Consider the following 22,341-nt stretch of genomic DNA (forward strand, 5'->3'; position numbering starts at 1 on the left):
AAAAGAAATTTTATTTTAGTGTTATGTCTCCGGTTATTGATATTTATATTTTCGATTAGTAGTTTCTGATATAAGACCGACGTCCTTCACTAAATTTTGTAAATAACAAATAAAAATTTCATTCATTTAATTTTATAAATAAACAAAATAAATTTTGATTACTTACCGACACTGAACTCTTAATTTAATTCGAATATTCAAAATTTAAATTGCTTAAAAAATTTGAATATTTGAAAATTTTTTATACAATTACGTAATAAAAAATCATCAAACTTTTAATAAATTTTATTGTATTATAAATCTGTTACTATAAATTTGTATTGTACAGTTTAAAATTTAGTACATTAAAATATATAAAGATACAGGTAACAGTCATTTGCAATTTATCATCTATCTATCTTAAATAATTAAAATTGTATTTTTGAAAAGTTACAATACTCCTGATCTACAAATTGGACAATCTCTTTTGCTATCCAACCACAATTTAATGCACTTAATATGATAATTGTGACCACAATTCAAAGTGTACATTTCTTCTCCTAAAGGATTGAAGCATATACAGCATTCTTCTACTTTCTTCTTCTCTTTTCTAAAATAAAAAAAATCATTAACTAAACAAGTTTCAATATTATTCCAAAATATTTTAGTGTTTTCACCCATTATTAAATGAACAAGAAATAAAAAAAGGCAAGAAGTAAAATAAAATATTTATTGTAGAAGTAGATATTTATTACGGTACTAGTCACAACAAAGTAAATATATTTTTTATAATTGATTTACATTTGTTGTTTCAAAGCATAAATATATTAAATATAAAAATTTAACAGAATGTAGATAATAATTTTTACAGAACTTCAGATTTACAAATAGGGCACTCTCTTTTGTTGTAAAACCATTGTGTTATGCAGTGAATGTGAAAATTGTGCCCACAATCTAAGGTATAAAAGTGTCGACCCAATACAGCCAAACATAACCTGCATCTATTATAATACCAATGTAAATAAGAGTATCCATCAGTTCCAAGATAATATAATATTCCAAAATACTTACTCTTTGCTGTCATGGGCATTAGATCGATATGTACTATTAGCAGCAAGTGGCTGTTCTGTATTTTTGCTTGTCATCCATGCATATACTGCTGTTCCTATTGCTGTAGCAGTTGCAGCTCCCAAAAAGAATGATCCAACATAGCTCTGCTTGTTTGAATTTCTACAATATATTACTAATTACTAATTGCATATTTCTAATACATTTTAATTATAAGTTGCAACACTTGGCAAGTGTTTTGGCAATGATCTGCTTTGCCACCTAAGTATGCTTAAAATAGTTAATGCGTATTACAATTCTAAATGTTTTTATGGTTTTCATTGTCAAAGAAAGCACTTGTTGAAATACGCATATATAGCTTAACTTACCCGTTATTTCCAGACATATTGTTCCAGGTCTATCCTTTTACACACTAGAACAGTGATATTGAAGTCGTAATTTGCGAAGATAACAGATGATAACTAGTTTATGATATCAAAAGTATTCTATTTTGGTTGATTTATGGAATTAGGGGATTTCCGCACTGAAAAAAAATTTATGCGAATTCCTTTCACTATTATATTCTTGAGTATTGTTAATATAAATAACCTTTGAGAAGCGACAACTAACTAATTTGTAACATCTGCTGTCAATGGTGTTAAAACACGGAAACCATCTTTTGTTTTGTTTTTATATTTTTGAGGTTATGTTGCTTTTCTACGCTTCATTTCATTAAATTTATCCTGCCTTTATAAATTCCATTTTTTAAACCTTTAAATTGGATTTATTAATAAATATTTAATTCCTAAACATTCCTAACATTCCTACATTATACTAAATTATATATACTTTAAGCCACACAATTTTACTAGTAGAGACTAACGATAAACGATAACACAAGTAATTATTTATTTATATGGTTAAAAAAAATACTAAAAAAAAATTATATCATTTGTAGGATACAACAGTATGAAATAAAACTAAGTTTACAATATATTTTCTATATTTTAGGGTATTTACAAAATTTCTTCCTAAAACTTTTATTGCTTATCAATATTATTTGGTCAAAATAATCTAATGAGCAACCTAAATCTATATTAATTAACAATGATCACATGTTATCCCTCTAAAACAGGGAATTTATTTAAAAATTAAACCAATAAAATATCAATTACAAGTGCTAATTTTTAATAACAGCCGCCACTTAGATTCTTCAGCTCCATTATTTATAAAATTCAATATAAGTTAAAAAACATCAGCTCTACAAACTGGACAAGATCTTTTGTTGTTCAACCAGGAAGTAATACACATCTTATGAAACTTGTGCCCACAACTCAAAACGCGATATCCCTCTTTAATACGGCACAAACATATTGTACATTGTTCATTTAACCCCCTTTTACGTCTCCTGTAAATAAAAAGGAATGTGACCGGAAATAAAATGATTGACAATTATTCTTACTCTGTATCATCAAAATCTATTCCTAAGGATGAAAAAGAATCATCTTCGTCGACATTATGGCTATAATTTCTGTCATATGAATAATTTCTATTGGTATTCTCATTGTTGTGCCATAAAGTGAATAAAGCTGTCCCAACAGCAACAACTAGCATTGCTCCTAATACCCATGGATGATTAATCATTACTGTGTATCTAAAACCTTATTTTTGTTATTTTTCTTAACATATAGTTTTCATACAAACCTTATTTTGAAGTAGTATGTGTTTGAAAGATTGATTATACTGTTATACACATAAAGTAAAATGTTGCTTTTGACATTCAGGGATTTTCACAGAAATTAATTTGCAGGATGACCAATCGCACTTTACTCCTTAAAAACATTACATTTAATTAGGGTGGTGAAAAATTGCTATTTATAAATTAGATCTACATCTTTATAAATAGCAGTTGTTTGACTGTATATTAATAAATTGGCTTACAAAACAAACAATAAATTTCCCAATGTTAGGATTCAAAACTGTTATTTATGTAGTCATCACAACATAAACAACATTTATATTTATTTTATGGTAACACCAAAGTAAATTCACTGTTATTAAAATTTAAAGGATTTTGACATTTGAAACGTTTAAATGGTAGAGTTGGTTTAAACATTTCAATTATCATTTTATTTTTATTGATAGCTCTTAATGCTATTTTTTAAATATAAAATTTATATAATGAAACATCAGTGTAACAGATAACAAGTATCATAATTTTATTACTTACAAAATAGTTATGATTAATTCTATCTACCCAAGAGAAGTTTATTACATACTCGTAAACATAACCTAGCTTATTAAGGGTTTGATGAAACAATATTTTATATTTAAGAAAAATAAGCAAAATAGATACATTTTTGTCGGAAAATGGCTAGTGGCCGTGAAAGACGAACAAATGCGGGAAACCGCATGGCAAAATTATTAGACGAAGAAGAAGAATGTCAGGACGAGTTTTATAAACAAAACTATGGTGGCTTTGAAGAGACTGAATCTGATCATGAATATGAGTAAGTTTCACGTACATACAAGAATCATTATACATCAGTATTTAACTACGGTGTTTCTAGGGCTGAAAGGGAAGAAGAAGATGTAGTGGACTCAGATTTTAGTATAGATGAAAATGATGAGCCTGTATCGGATAATGAAGAAGAAGGAAAAGAGAAAAAAAAACGTAGGCTTGTTACAAAGGCTTACAGGGAACCAATTCCAGAAAAGAAGCAGACAAAACCTAGGCAAAAAGTTGTAAGAACATCTTTATCTAAAGTAAAGTCACCAAATTCTTCACAATACAATGAACAGATTGGTAAATGAAATTATCAACTGGTACGAAGTTTAATATTAAATTATATTGTTTTTAGAGAGAAATATAAGAAAATCAACTGTTGCAAAGTCTGCAGCAACTGCTCAGAGAATAAAAGTTAGAGATTTGGAACAAAAGAAAAAGGTGAAAAAACCAAAGGAAGAAGAATGGATTCCAACCCAAGAAGAACTATTAGAAGAAGCAAAAATAACAGAAATAGAAAATTTGAAGTCATTAGGTGAGTTTTAGCATTTTATAAATTCTAAATGTTTAACTTAACTTCATGTTTTAATATTTTAGAAAAGTATCAAAAAATGGAAAATGAAAAGAAAACAAAGAGGACAGATAAAAAGGTGTACTCTGGGCCAATTATCCAATATAAATCTACCAAAATGCCAGTATTGGAACAATCTGGTGGTGTGTAAGTTAATAATTTTATCAATTGATTATTTCTGTAACTAACTATATTAAAACTTATTTGTTTTCAGTAAAATAAAATTAGAAAATGACAAAAGTAGTGAATCATGTGAAAGAACTTTCATAACAATCTTAAATGACCCATATGATGTTGTTTTTAAAAAGACATTCAATGTTAAACCACCACTTGCACGCCCAAAGACATTAAGGTGTGCAGTAACAGGGTAAGTTGTTATATAAGCATAAAAATAATTGATGATGATTAATATTATTTTATTATTTAGTCGTCCCGCAAGATATATTGATCCAGTCACTTGTGTGCCCTATCACAACAGCAGCTGTTTGAAAATTATCAGATCAGCTTATGCTCAGCAACTTGAAGTCCATGGTGATAGGAGTAATCCAGTTGTTTCTGAATGGCTTAACTGGTACTCTAAAAATAAAGATAGACTGCATAAAGAAATGTTACTAAAGATTAAAGCGCAAATGAGTAAAAGATAATTTGTACTTGCATTAAAAACATTTACATATTTTAATTTTAAGTAATAAAGTATGTTTTGAGATCAACCTAGAATAATATCTGAAATACTTTTGTTTTAAAAGGATGTGAAATAAAATATTAATTAACATTGATTGATCAGATAAATCAGAAAATAATCTTTATTGACTATATTACAATTAAGCAGGTTTGTACATATAATAAAATATTTATATTCTCTAACAAGTACAGTATTTGGCTTTGTATTTAATAAAACAAACCAAAAAAATACTGGAATTAACGTAAGTACACATTTCTCTATTAACCATTAAACTTAAATTACATTTCAAGTAGCACCAACTATATAATAATTAGTCAGCAAAATTATTTTATAATTATACGGATAAACTAAATATAACTTCTTTGGTAAATCAAGTACGAGTTACTAATATTTTTGACTTGTATCTTTGGAAGATAATACACATGGACATATATGCACTAATATTTTAACAGTATACATTTTTAATTCAGGTGCGGCTCTCGAATAAAATATATTTATAATCACCATACTTTCATTTGAAATTAAACTACTTAAATGTACTTATTATGAAACTAACCATTATATGATCATACATATTTGTACTTGTCATTCAACTTGAACTCCAAACTAATACAAAAAATTTGTGACTTTGATATGATAATTATATGCAAAATGTAATCATTTTGGTGAGTGATTTAAGGTCATCAAGGCACAAGTTGTAGTTCATTTGAATATTGATTAAGATTTAATTGTAAAATATGTTAAATATTTTCAGTGGTCTCTCATATTCTTTTGATTTTATAAACGTTTATATAATACTGTATAGAATTATCAAGAAATCAATGTGAACACAAAATAACCAATTTACTAAATGCAGAATCGTAATTCTTAATTTACCTTGAATACATTTTGCATATACAAAATTAATACATTTCATTATTCTTTGGTTCGATTATTTCTAAATCCTTATAAAAGCAGACTAGAATAACAAATTTTATCACGAGTGGAATTAGTTAAATACACGTCTAAAATAATGAGTTTCCTAAAACGCATTCGAAAAAATGATGGTATAAAAGGAAACCCATCTTACGTATATACAGACACCAGTTGCGAATTTTTATTGTTAATATTCTATTGATAATTAAAGCTTAGAGGTTAAAAATATTTTTCACGCTAAACTAATTTGCAATATTTTAAATAGGGACTGTATAGTAATAACTATACTAAAAACGATTTATGAAAGTGCTCAATATTAATAAGTGTTGCCGCACCATAAAAATTCGCACCCGAAATTTACTTCAGTGAATTGTTTCATTTGAAAATCTGAATCTGGACAGAGTATCAAGGAGAGTAAGGTGGGGGAGGCATATTGTATGGTGGTGGTGGTGTTGGGCTATTGAACGTGTCCAAATCGTTATCAGAACCGTCCAAGATACAAACGTCGTCCTCTCTCTGGTATGATGAAGGATGATTGGCTAACACCCAATTGTATATTATTCCAATTGATGACACCACACCTGAAAATAGGATAACAAAATATATTTGGTATATTCATAACATATAAATAGTAAAAATTACAATAACTCACCTGCACTTGCCAACAAATAAAATCCAACTCCATAGGTGACACTAAAGTATGACTTGGCAAAATGTTTACTTAAAGAGTCCTCTAATAAGAATATAACATAATATGACAAACTAATAATTGCCATTATCCATAATACTAGAACATAAAATAGAAGTGATTCTACAATACAGAATGCATATCAAAACAGAATTACCTGTGCAGGTACCAGGTACAGCATATCTTCGTAATAATCTATGGACTAGTTTCTTAGATCCTACTATGTCAGTAATAAAACCAAACAGGGCAAATATTATTGCCACAAAGCATAATACTATTGTGACCCGCATTACATTAACAATAACAGAGGTAACACATATTAATTCTGAAATTAAGTAAAACTTACATTTAAGCTGACAATTTTATTTCTTTTACACACCTTCCATAGGATAATTCTGGTATTTGAACCAGAAAAATTGTCCTAGAGTCAAATATGGCACACACACATTTCCTGATATAGTAAACCATTGCAGATCTACCATCGACATACAAATAAGAGTAATGGTAAACATATGGAATGTTGCTGAGACAAGATTTGTGTCTTCATTTTTTGGTTGGAGTAAGTCCATTACATTGGAATAAGCTCTAGATCTACACATTTCTGAAAATGTGAAAATATTTACATATAAACGGAAGTTGTGTTTGTGTTATCAATATATGGTTTGATGTTAAATCACGCCCATTATATTACTTATTGTGGTTTCAAATAACTTGAACAAATGTGATATATTATAAAATTCCCATTGGAACACTTTAATAATATTTACTATATTTTAAACGTCAATTTTAATAAAAAACAATAGAACTGGGGGACAGCATGGCCAACTTTGAATAGTTAAAAAAGTAAACTATAATCGTCAGAGACAACAATGATCGATAAATACTCATATATTCCTTAATATTAACATCACTTGGACGATAACATACACATATCTAACAAAATTCAAAGTACTTCTAGCATGGGTGTTCTGAAACATAAAATATCTATTACAAGTACACTGCTCCAAAAAATTAATGTACCACCTATAATTTTGTGAATAAATTTTTCTATTTAAGTGAAGTTGTGTGTATTAACTTTTAAACACTCGTTGAGTTTCAAAAAGTTTGTAATCGTCAATATGCAACGGCAATCTAGAAATTTAACACGCGACGAGTGTGACCAAGCGAGTCCTCGAAATGTTTGAGTTACTGTAGAATAGCCCAATGACTCTTTATTGTCCTCTAGGTAAATAAACAATAAATTTATTGGGTCATACAATATCAGGATGTCTAATAGAACAATCAGTCGTCGATTTAATGAACAAAACTATACTTCAGTAAAAGAACCAATTCTAAAGAATTTTAGCGAAGGGTAAAAAATACATTTATTGTTTTTCTAATAAAAGTTTGAATCACAGACACAATACAATAAATTTAAAACCTTGTGAAAGAAAAGTTTTGGTTCGGGATTCTTTTCCTTGGCATGGATTAGAACTATTGCAAAAAGTTTTGTATATAGACCCCCAGTAAACAGTGATGCAAAGATCAATGAAATATCCCAATTCATCGAAATTTAATGCCATTTAATGTTTTAATTACATTATTACATGAACTTGATTATTTTTTTACCAATTTTTAACAACTTTCGATGTCCCTATTAAAAAATTTACTAATTATATTTATAAATTTATAGAATATATTGTTTTAATTGTATTTAAAGTATTATTTAAATGAAACTACAAATGTATGCCTTAAAAAGTTTGTATTTCTTAAAATAGTTTTGTATGTCAGTTTTAGGATAGGGTTTAGTAACTAAACATGTTGGTATATTTTCTGGTTGCTCTATCCATAATTTGTGCTTTATATTATTCTCATCTAATTTACTTTGGAGACTTCTAATGGTTTTCTCATCAGGAACACCTAGAACCACTTTATGCATATTGTCAAGGTCTTCAAGATACTTTTGAGTATGTTCATCTTCATAAAACAAATGTGTCACTGCAGTTGCCGCATGACATGCTTGTGCTATCACAGCTCCAACAGGCCAACTTAACTCTTTTATAAGGTCAGCTCGAACCACCACATATTGAACAATACCACTCATTCTACTAAAATTAAATGTTAAAATTTATTTAAATTATTTTTTATCTTACTTACGTTTATTTTTAATTCTCTCTGATTAAGGTTTATTTAACAATTTTAAAAATGGTTCTCATAAAACTTAATATTTTAGGTTATGAAAAAAGTAACATAGAAAACGAATGTATAGTATGTAAGTGGGGCACCGTCACTGTGGTTGCCTAATCACTTCTATTCCCACAGCTGTTAGTTCCCAAATCCCGCACAAGTAGCTCTATCATTGCTATAATTTTATGGCGCCATTTATTCTTGTAAAATGAGAGATAGAGTTGATTGATCAATGATTTTATATTCGTTTTTATTTTATTTGGGAGCATCTCAGTTTACGCATCAATATAACGGTTAAAATTGTTGCCATAATTTAATTCCCAAACAATCTCTATTTTTTTGTTTAATGAAATAAAAATATTAAATTGAAATACAATTTAAATATGTGCAAGGAAAATATCCAGATTTTCAATTACAAAATTTCCAAATTATTACAAGAGTTGATAGAAAAGAAAAGAAACACAAGATTAAACTTTAATAGATATTTATATACGTTAAATTGTTTACATTGGTTTTAAGACTAATATAAAGGATTTATTAAAAACCTATAAATAAATCGTATATGATTATGCATGTGTTTGATCGTCTTCAACGAAGTCTCTTGCCACTTCCCTAGAAACACATTCTACATGGCTAACCTTATTCCTAAACTTGACGCCATAAAACTTATGAGCGTGTTCCAATAATTCAGGTCGGAAAGTTGTAGTAATAAACTGAGCTTCAGAACTTAACTCGTGGATCATATTAGCAATACTCTTTCTGTATTGCGGATCTAAAGCTTGATCAATTTCATCAAACAAATAGAATGGAGCCGGATCACACTTCTGGATGGCGAATATAAGTGCTAGCGCGACCAAAGATTTTTGGCCTCCAGACAATTGATTCATGTCTCTCATTTCAGCGTCTGATTCCGTAAATGAAACTCTGACTCCAATTCCTTTAAAAACTTCCGAGTCCATATCATCTGGTCGGATATCGCGGCCTTCTTCGCTATCATTAGTTTTCATAACTAATTTGGCACGACCAATGGGTACTAATTTCTTAAATACCTCAGAGAAATATTTGGAGATCTGCTTGAACGTGAACTGAATGGCTTCCATCTTTTTCTGTTCCAACACAGCCAACAATTCTCTAATCTTTTCATCACTGCAATAAAATTTAATTGTTAAAAGAGTGTAATGTAGAAATTCAAATGTTTACCCTCTATCCAGCTCTTCTTTGCGCTTTTGCAACTTTTCCTTTTGGTCTGAAAAACTCATGAATTGATCCAATGCTTTTTTATTGACATGGCTAAACTTTTTCAAACTATTATTTGTTTTCTCCAACTCTTTAAACAACTGTAAACATATCTATTAATATCTAAGAAATATTTAAAGCAAAAAATACTTACTGCTCTCTGAGACATCTTTGTATATTGAGAGTACAAATCTTGGGCAGGAAGAGCACCAAGTTGATTAATCTTTTCCACGCATTCCGTGATTTTCTGTTCTAACAGGTTCTGTTTTGATACAAATTTCTCTAAATGCTTGGCATCTTCATCAATTTTGTCTTGAGCTTCTTTCTCTCTCTTCTTCCAAGTCTCCAATTCAGATTGCTCAGTTTTTAACTGCAAATAAAATTAATAGTTAATAAGATAGGAGCTGTTTTAAAAATCTGTTATCTGTTAACTTACTCTCTTGGTCATTTCCTTAACTTTAAGTTCTACTGAATTTAGCTCCCTGTTAACTTTTTCAATTTTTTTATCTATTTCTTCTACTTCCATTTTACTGTTCGTTAACTGCCTCTTACGATCTTCCAAAGAAATTTCTTGAAGGGCGTGTAATACCTCATCTCTTCTACGTATCAAATTGTTTGTCAACAAATTCTCTAATTTATTTTTTTCCGCTTCAAGCTTCATACGCGTACTAAAGGCCTCTTTGTTCTCTTTTTGGAGTCTTTGAATGTCATCATTCAATGAATCAACTTGAGCTTGATCTGCTACAGACAATTGAGCTAGCAGCTCCTGGTGTAATTCGGATTCCAAACCTTCTTTGGTGGTTTGCATGGCCTCTAAATTAGATTTGCACTGAGCCAAACTTCTTTCTTTAGGCCCGCGGAACCGGTCAATGTTGGAAAGTTCCTCACGCATTAATCTGATGTCACCTTTAACTTTATCGTAAATGCCTTTAGCTTTACTGTTCTTAGTTTCTGTTTTCTGCATCTCGGAAACAATGGTATTGATGGACGACTCCGTTTTCGTGAGTTCGCTTCGTAAATTTCGCAACTCTTCATCGCATTGCTGTATCTGTTGCATTGTTTCGCTGCGAGTTTTCTGCATCTCCAAACGGGAACGAGCCGAGTTGAAGTAACCTCCTGTAAGTGAACCCTTGGAGGATACTTGATCTCCTTCTAAAGTGACGCAGTCCAAACCGGTAGTCTTGGCAAGTTTGGTCGCTACTTCCAAGTTACGACAAATTAAGGTCTTGCCGAATAAATAACGCATCGCTTTGTCATACTTTGCGTCGTAATGTAGCTTAGAAACCATTGGAATGGCGTCCTATGTAAATTATATAAAATAAAGTAAGTTAAAAAAGTTTATTATGTAATTATTGTAAAAAAACTCACCGAATCATTGGGATAATCGATATCTCTAACGTTCAATCGATTCAAAGGCATGAACGTTACCTCTCCAGGCAGTTTTTGTTTGTTCATCTCCTTCAAGATCTGCGTGCCAACCTTATCAGAGTCAATAACGTGATGGAACAATCTGTTACCAGCTGTAACTTCCACCGCCGTGTAAATACTTTTATCACAGTCGAAGTTTTCTATTACTGGACCGTAATAAGAAGTAGCGATTTCAGCCTCTCGTCCACCACGTGCCATGAATGTTTCTAGAACTTTGCGTACGCTGTCACGGCCGTTCAGGATTGGTTTTCCAGCCATAGAACGCAACTGTTGATCAGCTTTTCCAAGGTCTTCTTTCAAAGAAGAAAGGTTCTGTTGGACATTGTTTTCTTTACGCCATAAGTCGCTGTAAAATAAAGTTATTAATGTTAAAAATAAATAAAATTATAAAATGTCTTACTTTCTGGTAGCTTGGAATTGATCTTTGTTTTTCTTTAATTCATAACACTGCTTGTTGTGTTCATCAATACAATTTTTCTGCCTGTCCAATTCTTGAGATTGCTCCTCAATTTTTTTATTGAGTTCTATTTCTTTTGCAGCATCTCTCTTCAAATCTGCCTCTAATTTGTCTCTGTGATCTTTTTTATCCTTCAACTGTTTGTTTAATGATTTGAGTTCCTGCTGAATCCATTTATCACGGTCATCTTTAGAAGCAAACTGACTACCTCTGCCTTGTTTTGCATACAGCTCCTTCCTTTTTTGCTCCTTTAGTGATAATTCCCTTGTACACTCTTCTTCTCTTTTTTTCATAGCCTCATATTGAGGTTTAACCTTTTCTAGTTCTGCTTGTTTTTCTGTGATGGACTTGGTGAGACGGTCCAATTCATTCTCTGCTCTTTCTTTGGATTTATTGTCACCTTGCACTTCTTCAGACAAATCTTTTATAGTCAAATCCAATTTTGCTTTTTCTTTTATCAAATGTTGTTGGTCATTATTTAAAATGTCACGTTCTTCTTTCAGTGATGTTAGTTCCTTCTTAGTCTCTTTTGTTTTTTTAGTATAATTTTTAATGTTGTCTTGGGCCTTCTTTAAATTTGCAGCCAATTTCTCTTGTTCAGTGCCTGACTCATTTCTTTTATCTTCCAACTGAAACAAAATAACATTATAAAAATTATTTTTACTGGAACTGGAAATAAACATACCTCAACCAATTTCTTTTTGTTATCATTTAATTCAACTTCATGAATAATGTATTCCAAAGTTCTTCTGATCTTGTCATGATGTTGATACTGTTTCAATTCTTCTTTCTCTTCTTCAAGAGTGCTAAGTCTTTCCTCAATGGTCCGCAAAAATTCTTCAATTTTTTCTATTTTACTTTGTGTATCTCTGAAGAGACCCATAGACTCATCCCTTCTTTCATCATAAACTCTTGTACCAGCCACTTCTCTCAGCAATTTTAATCTATGTGCATCAGGAGCTGTTGCCATTTGATTAATCTAAAAATAAATAACTAGTAGTTTTTTGTACAATTTAGTGTATAAGAACCATACTTTTCCTTGTTTTACAATGTAGTAAGGATTTGAATTTGAAAATCCTGCTGACTCTAGCAAATTCATTACTTCACTTCTGGGCACAACTTTCTTATTTAGAAAATATTGATCTTTTTTAGCTCCAATAACTCGCCTTAAGTAAATTTCTTCATGTTCCAACTGAAAAAATTATTGACAATTTATTGTGTTTTGATATATATTATTGGATACTTACAGGCACTCTAGCATCAGCATTATCAAATATTATTTCTACATATGCAGAAACTACTCTAGGCCCAGTTCCTTCATGGAGCAAAGCTTGTCGTTGATCTGGTCGCAAATGGGAGAACTCATCACTTAAAACAAATTGGATTGCTAAAACAGAATATATTCAGCTTTTTACTTTTTTAATAAAAGAAATTCGTTACCATAGAAGAAATTACTCTTTCCTGACCCATTACGTCCTACGACTACATTATGCCGTTTGTCAAAGGGTTCAACAACAGTTTGATCCCTGTAGCTTTTGAAGCCCTGGATAATAACCTAAATAAACGCGAAAATATAGTGAATATATATTAGTCGTTTACATATTAGTACTTACTTGTTTAATATGCATTTTTAACACAATAAACAACAGTACTAATACAGTAATTACACAAAATGCGTCCAAAACAAAAACATTGTACGCTGTTTATTATTCCGCCATTGTAACAGTTATGCATGTCTGCCAACCTGCCGGCTAAACTTTGGCGGCAACCGCTACATGTTCTGTACGTCAGCATGTATATGTTTTCTATGTATAATAAGTAGACATTATTTAAATAAATTATTTTTTGATATCAATATTTTTTTCCCACCGAAATTGAGTTACTTAATAAAATACTACTAAGAATAAAGAGTATTGCAAAATTGTGTCATAAAACGTAAATGTAAATGAGTATTTTTATAGAATTTTATATATTTATATATATACTGGACAAACTTTAAATTAAGAAATATCTTGCAGAATGTTTGATTTGTTCAATTTTTCTACAATCACTGTACATCTTGGTCACGTGTTTCTCCTTAATTTTTATTACCGGTTAGATAAAAAAAAGTTCATTAAAAGATAATTTATGAAAAATTATATCTTTAATACGCGATGAAAGATATTACTAAAAATTTAATAATTTAATTAACCTAATTGGAAATATTACAAGACACATTTGATTTTAGTAAGCACACGTTTTAAAATATTTAATAGAAATACTCTTCATGATTTCATAAAGCACTTTATTTCATATCACAGTTTACAAAAATAGTAAATACACAAATGATAACTTTTTACATACTAACTAAATTAACTAATATAATAAATAAAAGAAATAACCTGTATTCAAAAGTAAATATTACTGATACTGACTCATGAGACTGCATGAAAAAATATATTCAAATATGTATAAAACATTAAAACTTATTTCCTAAAATATCTTAAATGCTCGTTCTAAAATAATTAACTACTTAAAGAGGAAACAAAATCTAATCATAATATGCTGCTGATGGTCTCAACATTAGTTTTGATCAATTTAAGTACTGAGTGCAATTTTTCAGCAAGATCTTTGAAAGGCATTTCATCTTTGAGCTCAAATGAATGTTTATAACAAATTTTATACAATTCTACTAATAGATCGCAATTTTTATTTGGTGGAGGCTTAGTTAGACAAATTTTAATTAATGTCTTCAAAACATATTGCAATCGATTTTTGACTAATACTAGTAAAGAATAACAACTTTTAAATGAGTCTTTTGATTCTGAGGTGTCTTCTTCTGGAACATCTATTTTCTTAGTAACTAAAAGATGAATCAGACTATCTATTTCTATCACTATTTGTAGGCAGTGCTGGTAATGTTTTATTTTGGTGTTCAATATATTGGTATCTGCAACAAAATTTAAATTAAAACCAAACATATTGAGATAAGAATCAAAATAACTTACATTCTGCTTGAAATTCACACAGTGCAAATCTTTGCATCTGAGAAGTCAAATAGTTTATTGTGTCTGCTGATGAAAAGAAGAGATTGGATGCTTTTTCGTAATTAATTCGTGCTAGTTGTATTATATTCTTCTTGTTGGATGTATCGTTCTGTAAATTGTAGACATGTCTGTGATACAGCGACCCAATCCGATAGTGGATTAGAGCTGCCCTGTATTGGTACAACGGGAACTTGGGGTTTTCTTCTTCCAAATCGCAGTACTTCAATGCCGTCTGTAAGGTTTCAATCACCTCTTTCTCAGCTTCTGATTGCGTCTAAAATTCGAATTGTTATAATACGTGATGCTTGATTAATACGAATCAGTACTTACCAAATTAGATGAAGGATAATCATGCATGATACACCCCATGTTGAATAAAGCAGTGGAAAGTTCCCACTTAACTGCATCCCAAATACCTGGACAATGTTTCCTGTCACCTAATACTTGTAACGCCTTTTTATAATTCACAAACGCTTTATTATAATGCAATTTTTCTTTATTTGTCAGTTCTCCTCTATCCTGAGGTGTGTGTGCGTATGCGAGAAGTCTGTATAGATGACCCATGTTGGAATAAAGTAAGGCAATGTTTGCATCATCTTTCACCTTTTCAAAGACCTCCAGCCCCCTAATAAGGTATGGTTCACCTCTTTTGCACGATTCAATTATCGTTTCTTCACTTTTTGAATTTTTAGCTTCATTAAGGTAGTATGACGCCACTTCATTTAAACTGTTACCCAACCTATAGAAATTCCAACATTCCAATGATTTTTTAAAATTATTAATCAAGTTTACCTTCTCAAAATGCTGTCACTTGGTGCAATTTTTAAAGCTTCCTCATAACACTCTATAGCCTTCATCAACATCTGTTCTATAGTGCGTATGTCGTACAAAAACACACACTTAAATATGGAATGACCTATATTGATTAAACACAATTGTTCATCTTTTTCAAGTTGTTCCATCATTCTGTAATCTTCATCAGTGTGGTTCATTAATTGTTCTCTAAATGCATCAACCTATAAATTTTTCACCGTCATTATTTGTTATAAATAATATCTATTATATATTTTCTCAATTGTTCAAGTATATTTGTTTACCTGTCCCCAATTCTGAATCATCATAATGGCACAATCTCCGGCCCTACCCAACAGATAGTTTTCCCTGATGGCACTGGACTTGTAGAGACGCGTGAGCAGTAACTCGCATCGCGCTAACATACCCACGTTGCGAAGGCAAGTACCGTACTGCCCGCTTGCAAAGTAGTGTTCCGTCAAGATGGCATAAACCAGTACCGCCTTCTCGTACAACAATGTCTTGAGATGGTCCTTCCACGAAACTTCGCCTTTTGGTTCGTGATTGTGCCACGTGGGCAATGGCGTCGCCTCTTGGTGAGATTTTAGTAATAAAGCACTTTGGTTTTCAGCAGCTTTCTTTTCGTGTTTCTTTTTTTTGTCCTTTTTCTTTCCCTTTTTTTCTGTTGTTTCAACTTGGCTATCCGTTTCTCTGAAAGGCATTGGTATAGCTTCGTAAGGTTTCGCCATCGGCACTTCCTCCTCCTGGTTACTTTTCTCTGGTGTGCAACTGGACTTGGGAAAATACTTGAGACAATTCAGACCAGCAGCAATGTGCAGCAAAGCTTGTAGGCATCTCTCTTCAGTACCACCAACGATTGCCGGAGGAGCTTTGTAATAATTCGAGAATTTTTCGCAGGTTTTTGAAGGATTCAAAACAAGAACTTTCATGGAATCCTTGGGGTCATTCACATCGTCATCGTCATACACTGATTCATTATCATCGGGATCGGACTGATCCAAGTCTGGTGATTCGGGATTCGTATTTGCTGGAACGAACAAATCCGACAACATGTAATAAGAAGAAGTGACAATTTCTGGATACTTTTCTTCTGGCAATAGTTTTAAACAATTTTTTAACAACATTCTAATTGTCCCAGGTTGTCGTCTCTCAGACGAATGTTTCATGTTACGGGCGACACGGTATAAAAGCATGGCAACGGGAATTGTGAACGGATTCTGTCCCTTGTCTACGTCGGATTCTGAACAAAGGGATGTCAAGTCATATAGCTTAACCACCTAAATAAAATATTAAATGAATACTTAAGTCATTTTTAGATTCAAAACGAGTTACCTCTTCATTTTTGCCTTTAAAAAGCCAGTAAGTGTGGCCAGCTTTTGTTGCGTTTGACTTCAAAAACGATAGGATACTTTGCGCGACATCCCTTATCAAATTCGGTGAAAATCTTGAGTTGTCCAGCTGTGGTAAGTCGTCAGTTTTAATTAATTCGTATTTTTGAACGATTCCGTTTAGGTGGTAGCACATGACCACTTCTGGGACATTCGACATTAAATTGTCTAACCAGTAGTCGATGCCGGTAAGTACGTTGATTGGTTTACTCATATCACGCAGACGCAGTGAAATGCAAGGATGAGTGCCTCCCCCAAAAATTGGCATATCAGTCCCTGTAGAGGAATTCAGAAATTAAAATCTGGGATAAATAATATTTTATCAAAATCTAATCTAAATTTTGTAATAATAACATTTTTTAGTTACAATAATCTAATATAATGCATTTATTAATTTAAAAATTTTTGTCAAGTTATACCTAATAACATTTCAATATCTTCAAATGTCCATACAACATTCCTATTGAACTTGTGATCAACAGGTCTAGGATCAGGTGCTTCAGCTGCTGGTGAAGGCTCTGGAAGCAAAGGTCCCTTAAAAGGTAAAGGATGAGGTCCACTCTTGTTTACATCAACAGTCTCCTTATTATCAGTCTCCACTAAGCTATGATAGAGAAATTTAGATACCTAAAATGTGAATATATAAAATAATAAATCAAAGTATTGATTTATATTCTAAAATACCAAACTTCTTTGCTTTAACGCTTCTCTTTTCCTTTGTCTAAAATATGAGCTCTTGTCTTCTTCACATGTTTCACTGTTTACTTGTTCCAAAAAGAATTTTCTTAACCACTCCCATTCTGTTTCTGCAGTCCTTAACAAATGCTTGTAAATATCAAAATCATCCAACAATAATGTATTTTCTACTCTATGCACCATCATACTAATGTGGCCTTTATTGTAGGGCATTTTGAGTAAGTTTTTAATATTTTCTGCATCTGATACAATATCAACATCACCCACACAGTCAGGGAACATATGAGCCATTCGAAAGCTACAATAAAATATCAATGGTAAAAAAGTTTAAAACATCTAGAAAAACAAGTTACCTAGAAAAGCCTTTTTGGTGATACACAACATGTTGCAGACCATATGAATCAACAGAACTGCTAAGCCAATTTGAAGGGGGTAGATTTAGATCTGTGTTACATTCAAGCTTCATAAATTGGGCAGGCTTTGGAACTGAATATTTTACTATTGCAGTAGACTTAACCTCTTCACTCTCGTTGTCGTTGATTTTCTTCAAATTTTTATCCTCCATGATTTCAAATATTTACTTTCAAAGCACTTTGTGAGATTCCTATAACGTGTTCCTCCAACTTAAGAATTGAAATGAAAAAAAGAACCACTAGTATTAGATTTGAATGTTATGACGTTTGACGAATGTAACTGTGAAGAATTTGATCCAGAAAATTCCATTCTAGAATAAATGGAGTTAAGTCTTCCGTTGTGTTATTGATTGACACTTATAAATAATTCTTCCATTAACCGGGTTGATTATTGTTGCTGTAACAAGTATTCACAGTAGACACCGAATTTTGTTTGAAATTGACATTCTTCAATAAAAGTTTGATGTGAATTGATTAAGGTGCGTTTACGAAGTAAAAGAACTAAACCTACAATTAAATTAAATTATTGTTTATATTGTAAAAAGCAAAATAAATAATATTAATTGAATTATTATTATCATAATAATTTTAGGGCGAAAAATGCAAGTTTAATTAATGTGTTTGCTAGTCTGTGGTGGTATGTGAAAGCTACTTAATATTACTAATGAATTTAAAGGAAATATGACAGGTCTCTAAAAATTAACTTTTATGCCTAAATCAAACGCTAAATTTTAAAATTTGTGACCATTTTTACAGTACAAATATGAATTATTAGGATGTTTTATTAGAGATTTTAAAAAGGTAAATATAACCTATATTCTTGTTGGCCAAAATTTATTTTGATTTTTATGATTTTTAGCAACAACATAGCAATAAAAATGATTCTCAGAGACTTGAATACCTTTAAATACTCATATTTACTTATTGTTGTTATTTTTTATTTACATATAGTTCCTATGAATAGTGGTCGTAAGTATTATGATAAAATAAATATAATTTTTAAATTAATTACGTTATTTTAGCTAATAATTTACATATAAATGATGGTACAACGCCAGCTGAAATAATTCACGGTGATTTATTTTTTGAAATCATTGATCCTATGGAATTGGAATATACATATAGAATAAGGCCGGCTAAAGACTTTGGGGCACCATTTGTAAGTTAATGGTTCGAAAAGTCTATATGCAAAATTGATATATAAAATTATATTTTTAGAACGAATCGTTTTATATAGAAAATGTACCTCTTGTGCCTATTGATCCAAAATACGGCTGTAATCCTCCAAATAATTTAGACGACATAGAAGGAAATGTTGCTTTCATTGAAAGAGGGTTTGTATTAAAATATTAACATTTTAATGATGGTAAAAATTTCTTACTCAGTTGTCTCTTTGTTTAGTCAGTGCTCCTTCAAGAAGAAAACAATAATAGCAGAGAAGGCTGGTGCACGGGCCGTAATCATCACCGACCCCGCGAAAGAGAACGAGGAGTACTTCATCGAAATGATCGACGACGAATCAGATGAGGAGGCCCACATACCTGCTGCCTTTCTTATGGGTAAGAATGGCATGATGATTGCCCAAACCTTGCAGAAGCTGTCACGACGGTATGCTCTTATTAATCTGCCAGTCAACCTGACTTATACGCCAGTACATAAAATGAACCAACCGCCTTGGCTTGGGTGGTAGAGGTGGAATCAATTAGTATTTGCCGTCCAGTCCAGTTCTATTGTAATTATTATTATGTTTATTGGGTGATGGCTTTTTAAGGCATTCTTGACTCATTTTTTAAGTTTTATCATTTGTTATTGTATATATTTAATATGAAACTATTTTTACCATAGGTATTCCTCATATTTTACAATATGAATTATACAAATTTGTATATATTTTAACAATGATTTTATAAAATATTTTACTAATAGAATTACTCATTTGTATAAAAAATTACTTTTTTTTAAATTTAATTGTTATTTAGTATAAATCATGTGAATGAATTTATTTATAAATTTATAGTTAAATATGTGCACCTAATTTTAATGACTTCATTTTATTATTATTATTATTATTATTTCAGCCTTAAAATATTATTGATATGTACAAGTTTTTATATTTAGACTATTGTAAAATGACTGATATATTACATTTTAATTATATTAGTGTTATATAGTACATCTTTTGTACTGTTCTTCAAGAAATATGTATGTCATTGTATTGTAACTGACTTATCAATCATCGTTTTATATACTAAACATAGATATTTGTATTTACAAACACAAACTATTGAAAATAAATAAAATGGACTCCTGGAATTGATAATTATTAATTAATTAAAATGTATATGTAAATATTGAGTAATGTTTCGTTAATATGAACAATATAAAAACCCGGAAATCAAATAATATTGATCGTTTATGTACATATTTATAAATTTTTCAACTGCATACTAGAATAATAGGTTTTTATGCACTGTATAATCCATTTATACACCAAAATATCAATAAAATACTCATATATATAATATTCCATTTTTGGTGTAAAAAAGGATTTAGTTTGTATGTCACTGTTTTTTTTCACATTTTACTGCTTAAGTAGTAAATGTAAGTTTACTTGTGCCATTTATTGCCACACAGTTATTATCACTGCTCAGTCTAGTCTATTTATTTCAAATAATGAATTTTTATAATGATGTTAAAACGTAAGGAGGTATTGTGCTGTTTTAATAAAGTTTTTAATTATAATTGCTTTATTCATTTAATATGTAACTGTTAAATACTACAATATATTGATATTATCAAACGCACCATTTAAATCTTTTTAAATGATGTCAACGACGAAATTTGCCGTCGATTCTAAAGTGAATTTAAATAAATCAATCGTCGTAAATATTTATAAGATGCTATAATAATGGTTTTGTCCTATTGATTGAATATAAAACAATATTTGTTAGTTTAGTTAAGGGTCCTGGATTTCAATTCGATTATATCCCGTTTAGTTAAAATTAGAAAGTTTTAAATCAAATTTACTTGTGTTTGTCATTCTCAGTTGGGATTAAAAAACCTTGCTTAATTTTTGTTTACATTCATTATAATACTACGACAATTTAGCGGAGCCATAAAGCCATGTTTATCTTGAATCAAGGTGAGTAAAATACATTAAAATAGGTGTTATATTTGCACTGAGCCTAAACAAGAATTAATTAAAGTAACTAATGAATATTACTTGACAGGAAATAATCACCCATAGAAATTCCATTGATAAATAATTACATCACATGCGTAACATCATACTTTTAATATTAATATTTGGGATATTCCACAGCAATGATTAATTGATTGATTTAATGATTTAAAAATTGTTCAAATATATAATTTTCAAATTTTGAGTGCTTAGCTGGAGCTAAATATTGAAAACTTACACCATGGAAGTATAATTTGTGTTATAATTTCTGTAATAATTTTATTATAGCAATAATTATTGATAATGTTAATAAAAAGCATTAAATCGTAAAAAATGGAACCATTTTCTGATTTTTCTTAATATTGTTAATATATATTATTATATAACATTGAAATTAGTATTATATGACTATATATAAACAGAAGTTATATCTTAAAGACTTTTTTCCGAAACCAAATATTATTATGAAACAAGAAGTGATTTTTGAGGAAAGACCCATAACTCCTTCATGGAGGCAATATTTAGAACTTGGTCACTGGGTATAAATATAAAATAGCGAATTGATGAAATTGTCATTGTCAAGGATCTTGTGTTCAAGACAACATGCAGAAGATTATTGCAGTGGTAAGTACCCTATTAATTTTTATAAAATCCTTATTACAAGTGTATTTTTGATATAACAAAATTTTATTAGTAATTAAATCGTAAATTATATTTTTGTCAAACAGATTGTAACTTTTTTCAGCTATTTCTTATTTTCTCTTTCTTCGCGATAAGTTTATCAGCACCTGCTCCCATACCTGGACCACTGCCAGGACCGAATCCCGGACCTAAGCCCAATCCACAATGGATTACTCCTTATGCAGTAACTTATCCTTCTTACTACGCTAGTAGTTACTACTATGGATACCCTTCTTTAGGTAACTATTATTGATAGATAGTCTATTTATAGATATAATAAATGTATATTTATGTTCTAGGCTATGCTTATGCATCTCCCTATTATCTTGCGTATTAGTGGTTACGATGATATTTTATATATAATAGAATCCAATAACAAGTAATGTACTATTAGATTAAGATTAATAAACACATTTTTAATTAATTATGATATGTTTCATTTGAAACCAACAATTCAGTATGTTTAGG

The 22,341-nt window shown here is 30.4% G+C and overlaps 8 protein-coding genes across 13 annotated transcripts; 3 read left to right on the forward strand and 5 right to left on the reverse strand.

Annotated features, from left to right (window-relative positions):
- Nucleotides 1–269: 269 nt before the first annotated feature.
- LOC109599900 (RING finger protein 141) lies at nt 270–3,108 on the reverse strand. Of its 5 annotated transcripts, none has more exons than XR_007547566.1 (7): nt 2,968–3,108; nt 2,731–2,858; nt 2,489–2,680; nt 1,855–2,434; nt 1,416–1,797; nt 1,051–1,209; nt 270–589 (listed from the first exon to the last, which is right to left on the reverse strand). XR_007547566.1 is itself a non-coding variant. In XM_049965089.1 (3 exons), exons 1-3 carry the CDS (start codon nt 1,430–1,432, stop codon nt 430–432), a joined length of 336 nt encoding a protein of 111 aa, XP_049821046.1. In that variant the 5' UTR covers nt 1,433–1,744; the 3' UTR covers nt 270–429. The 5 variants fall into 5 exon arrangements, 2 of the variants coding, with proteins under 2 accessions (XP_049821046.1, XP_049821047.1); XR_007547565.1 differs by having other exon boundaries at nt 1,416–1,570; nt 1,636–2,434; XR_007547567.1 differs by having other exon boundaries at nt 1,416–2,434; nt 2,919–3,093.
- Nucleotides 3,109–3,305: 197 nt separating this feature from the next.
- LOC109599889 (vacuolar protein sorting-associated protein 72 homolog) lies at nt 3,306–4,879 on the forward strand. Its single transcript, XM_020015939.2, has 6 exons — nt 3,306–3,536; nt 3,597–3,832; nt 3,888–4,067; nt 4,130–4,250; nt 4,318–4,470; nt 4,531–4,879. Exons 1-6 carry the CDS (start codon nt 3,397–3,399, stop codon nt 4,745–4,747), a joined length of 1,047 nt encoding a protein of 348 aa, XP_019871498.1. The 5' UTR covers nt 3,306–3,396; the 3' UTR covers nt 4,748–4,879.
- LOC109599890 (uncharacterized) lies at nt 4,876–7,188 on the reverse strand. The gene is made up of 4 exons (XM_020015940.2): nt 6,768–7,188; nt 6,546–6,713; nt 6,353–6,487; nt 4,876–6,281 (listed from the first exon to the last, which is right to left on the reverse strand). Exons 1-4 carry the CDS (start codon nt 6,985–6,987, stop codon nt 6,106–6,108), a joined length of 699 nt encoding a protein of 232 aa, XP_019871499.2. The 5' UTR covers nt 6,988–7,188; the 3' UTR covers nt 4,876–6,105.
- Nucleotides 7,189–8,093: 905 nt separating this feature from the next.
- Nucleotides 8,094–8,648, reverse strand: LOC109599886 (putative peptidyl-tRNA hydrolase PTRHD1). The gene is made up of 2 exons (XM_020015936.2): nt 8,525–8,648; nt 8,094–8,475 (listed from the first exon to the last, which is right to left on the reverse strand). Exon 2 carries the CDS (start codon nt 8,469–8,471, stop codon nt 8,094–8,096), a length of 378 nt encoding a protein of 125 aa, XP_019871495.1. The 5' UTR covers nt 8,472–8,475; nt 8,525–8,648.
- A 373-nt stretch (nt 8,649–9,021) lies between these two features.
- LOC109599909 (structural maintenance of chromosomes protein 3) lies at nt 9,022–13,360 on the reverse strand. Its single transcript, XM_020015961.2, has 11 exons — nt 13,289–13,360; nt 13,116–13,230; nt 12,923–13,062; nt 12,709–12,867; nt 12,361–12,654; nt 11,619–12,304; nt 11,159–11,564; nt 10,227–11,090; nt 9,945–10,160; nt 9,755–9,891; nt 9,022–9,700 (listed from the first exon to the last, which is right to left on the reverse strand). Exons 1-11 carry the CDS (start codon nt 13,301–13,303, stop codon nt 9,121–9,123), a joined length of 3,612 nt encoding a protein of 1,203 aa, XP_019871520.1. The 5' UTR covers nt 13,304–13,360; the 3' UTR covers nt 9,022–9,120.
- A 582-nt stretch (nt 13,361–13,942) lies between these two features.
- Nucleotides 13,943–18,167, reverse strand: LOC109599913 (erythroid differentiation-related factor 1). Its single transcript, XM_020015964.2, has 9 exons — nt 17,952–18,167; nt 17,587–17,896; nt 17,322–17,529; nt 16,847–17,178; nt 15,799–16,791; nt 15,494–15,717; nt 15,032–15,440; nt 14,663–14,975; nt 13,943–14,604 (listed from the first exon to the last, which is right to left on the reverse strand). The coding sequence occupies exons 1-9, from the start codon at nt 18,161–18,163 to the stop codon at nt 14,210–14,212; spliced, it is 3,396 nt and encodes a 1,131-aa protein (XP_019871523.1). The 5' UTR covers nt 18,164–18,167; the 3' UTR covers nt 13,943–14,209.
- A 233-nt stretch (nt 18,168–18,400) lies between these two features.
- On the forward strand, nt 18,401–20,753 carry LOC109599899 (PRADC1-like protein). 2 transcript variants are annotated; one of them, XM_049965088.1, is made up of 6 exons: nt 18,401–18,490; nt 18,604–18,812; nt 18,871–18,980; nt 19,034–19,170; nt 19,230–19,345; nt 19,413–20,753. In XM_049965088.1, the coding sequence occupies exons 3-6, from the start codon at nt 18,890–18,892 to the stop codon at nt 19,699–19,701; spliced, it is 633 nt and encodes a 210-aa protein (XP_049821045.1). In that variant the 5' UTR covers nt 18,401–18,490; nt 18,604–18,812; nt 18,871–18,889; the 3' UTR covers nt 19,702–20,753. The 2 variants fall into 2 exon arrangements, with proteins under 2 accessions (XP_049821045.1, XP_049821044.1); XM_049965087.1 differs by having other exon boundaries at nt 18,874–18,980.
- A 928-nt stretch (nt 20,754–21,681) lies between these two features.
- Nucleotides 21,682–22,297, forward strand: LOC109599905 (protein transport protein Sec24B). Its single transcript, XM_020015957.2, has 3 exons — nt 21,682–21,816; nt 21,938–22,112; nt 22,173–22,297. Exons 1-3 carry the CDS (start codon nt 21,796–21,798, stop codon nt 22,208–22,210), a joined length of 234 nt encoding a protein of 77 aa, XP_019871516.1. The 5' UTR covers nt 21,682–21,795; the 3' UTR covers nt 22,211–22,297.
- The last annotated feature ends 44 nt before the right edge of the window (nt 22,298–22,341 follow it).

The sequence above is a fragment of the Aethina tumida genome, chromosome 3, assembly GCF_024364675.1.
Source record: "Aethina tumida isolate Nest 87 chromosome 3, icAetTumi1.1, whole genome shotgun sequence".
Classification (NCBI taxonomy): Eukaryota; Metazoa; Arthropoda; class Insecta; order Coleoptera; family Nitidulidae; genus Aethina; species Aethina tumida.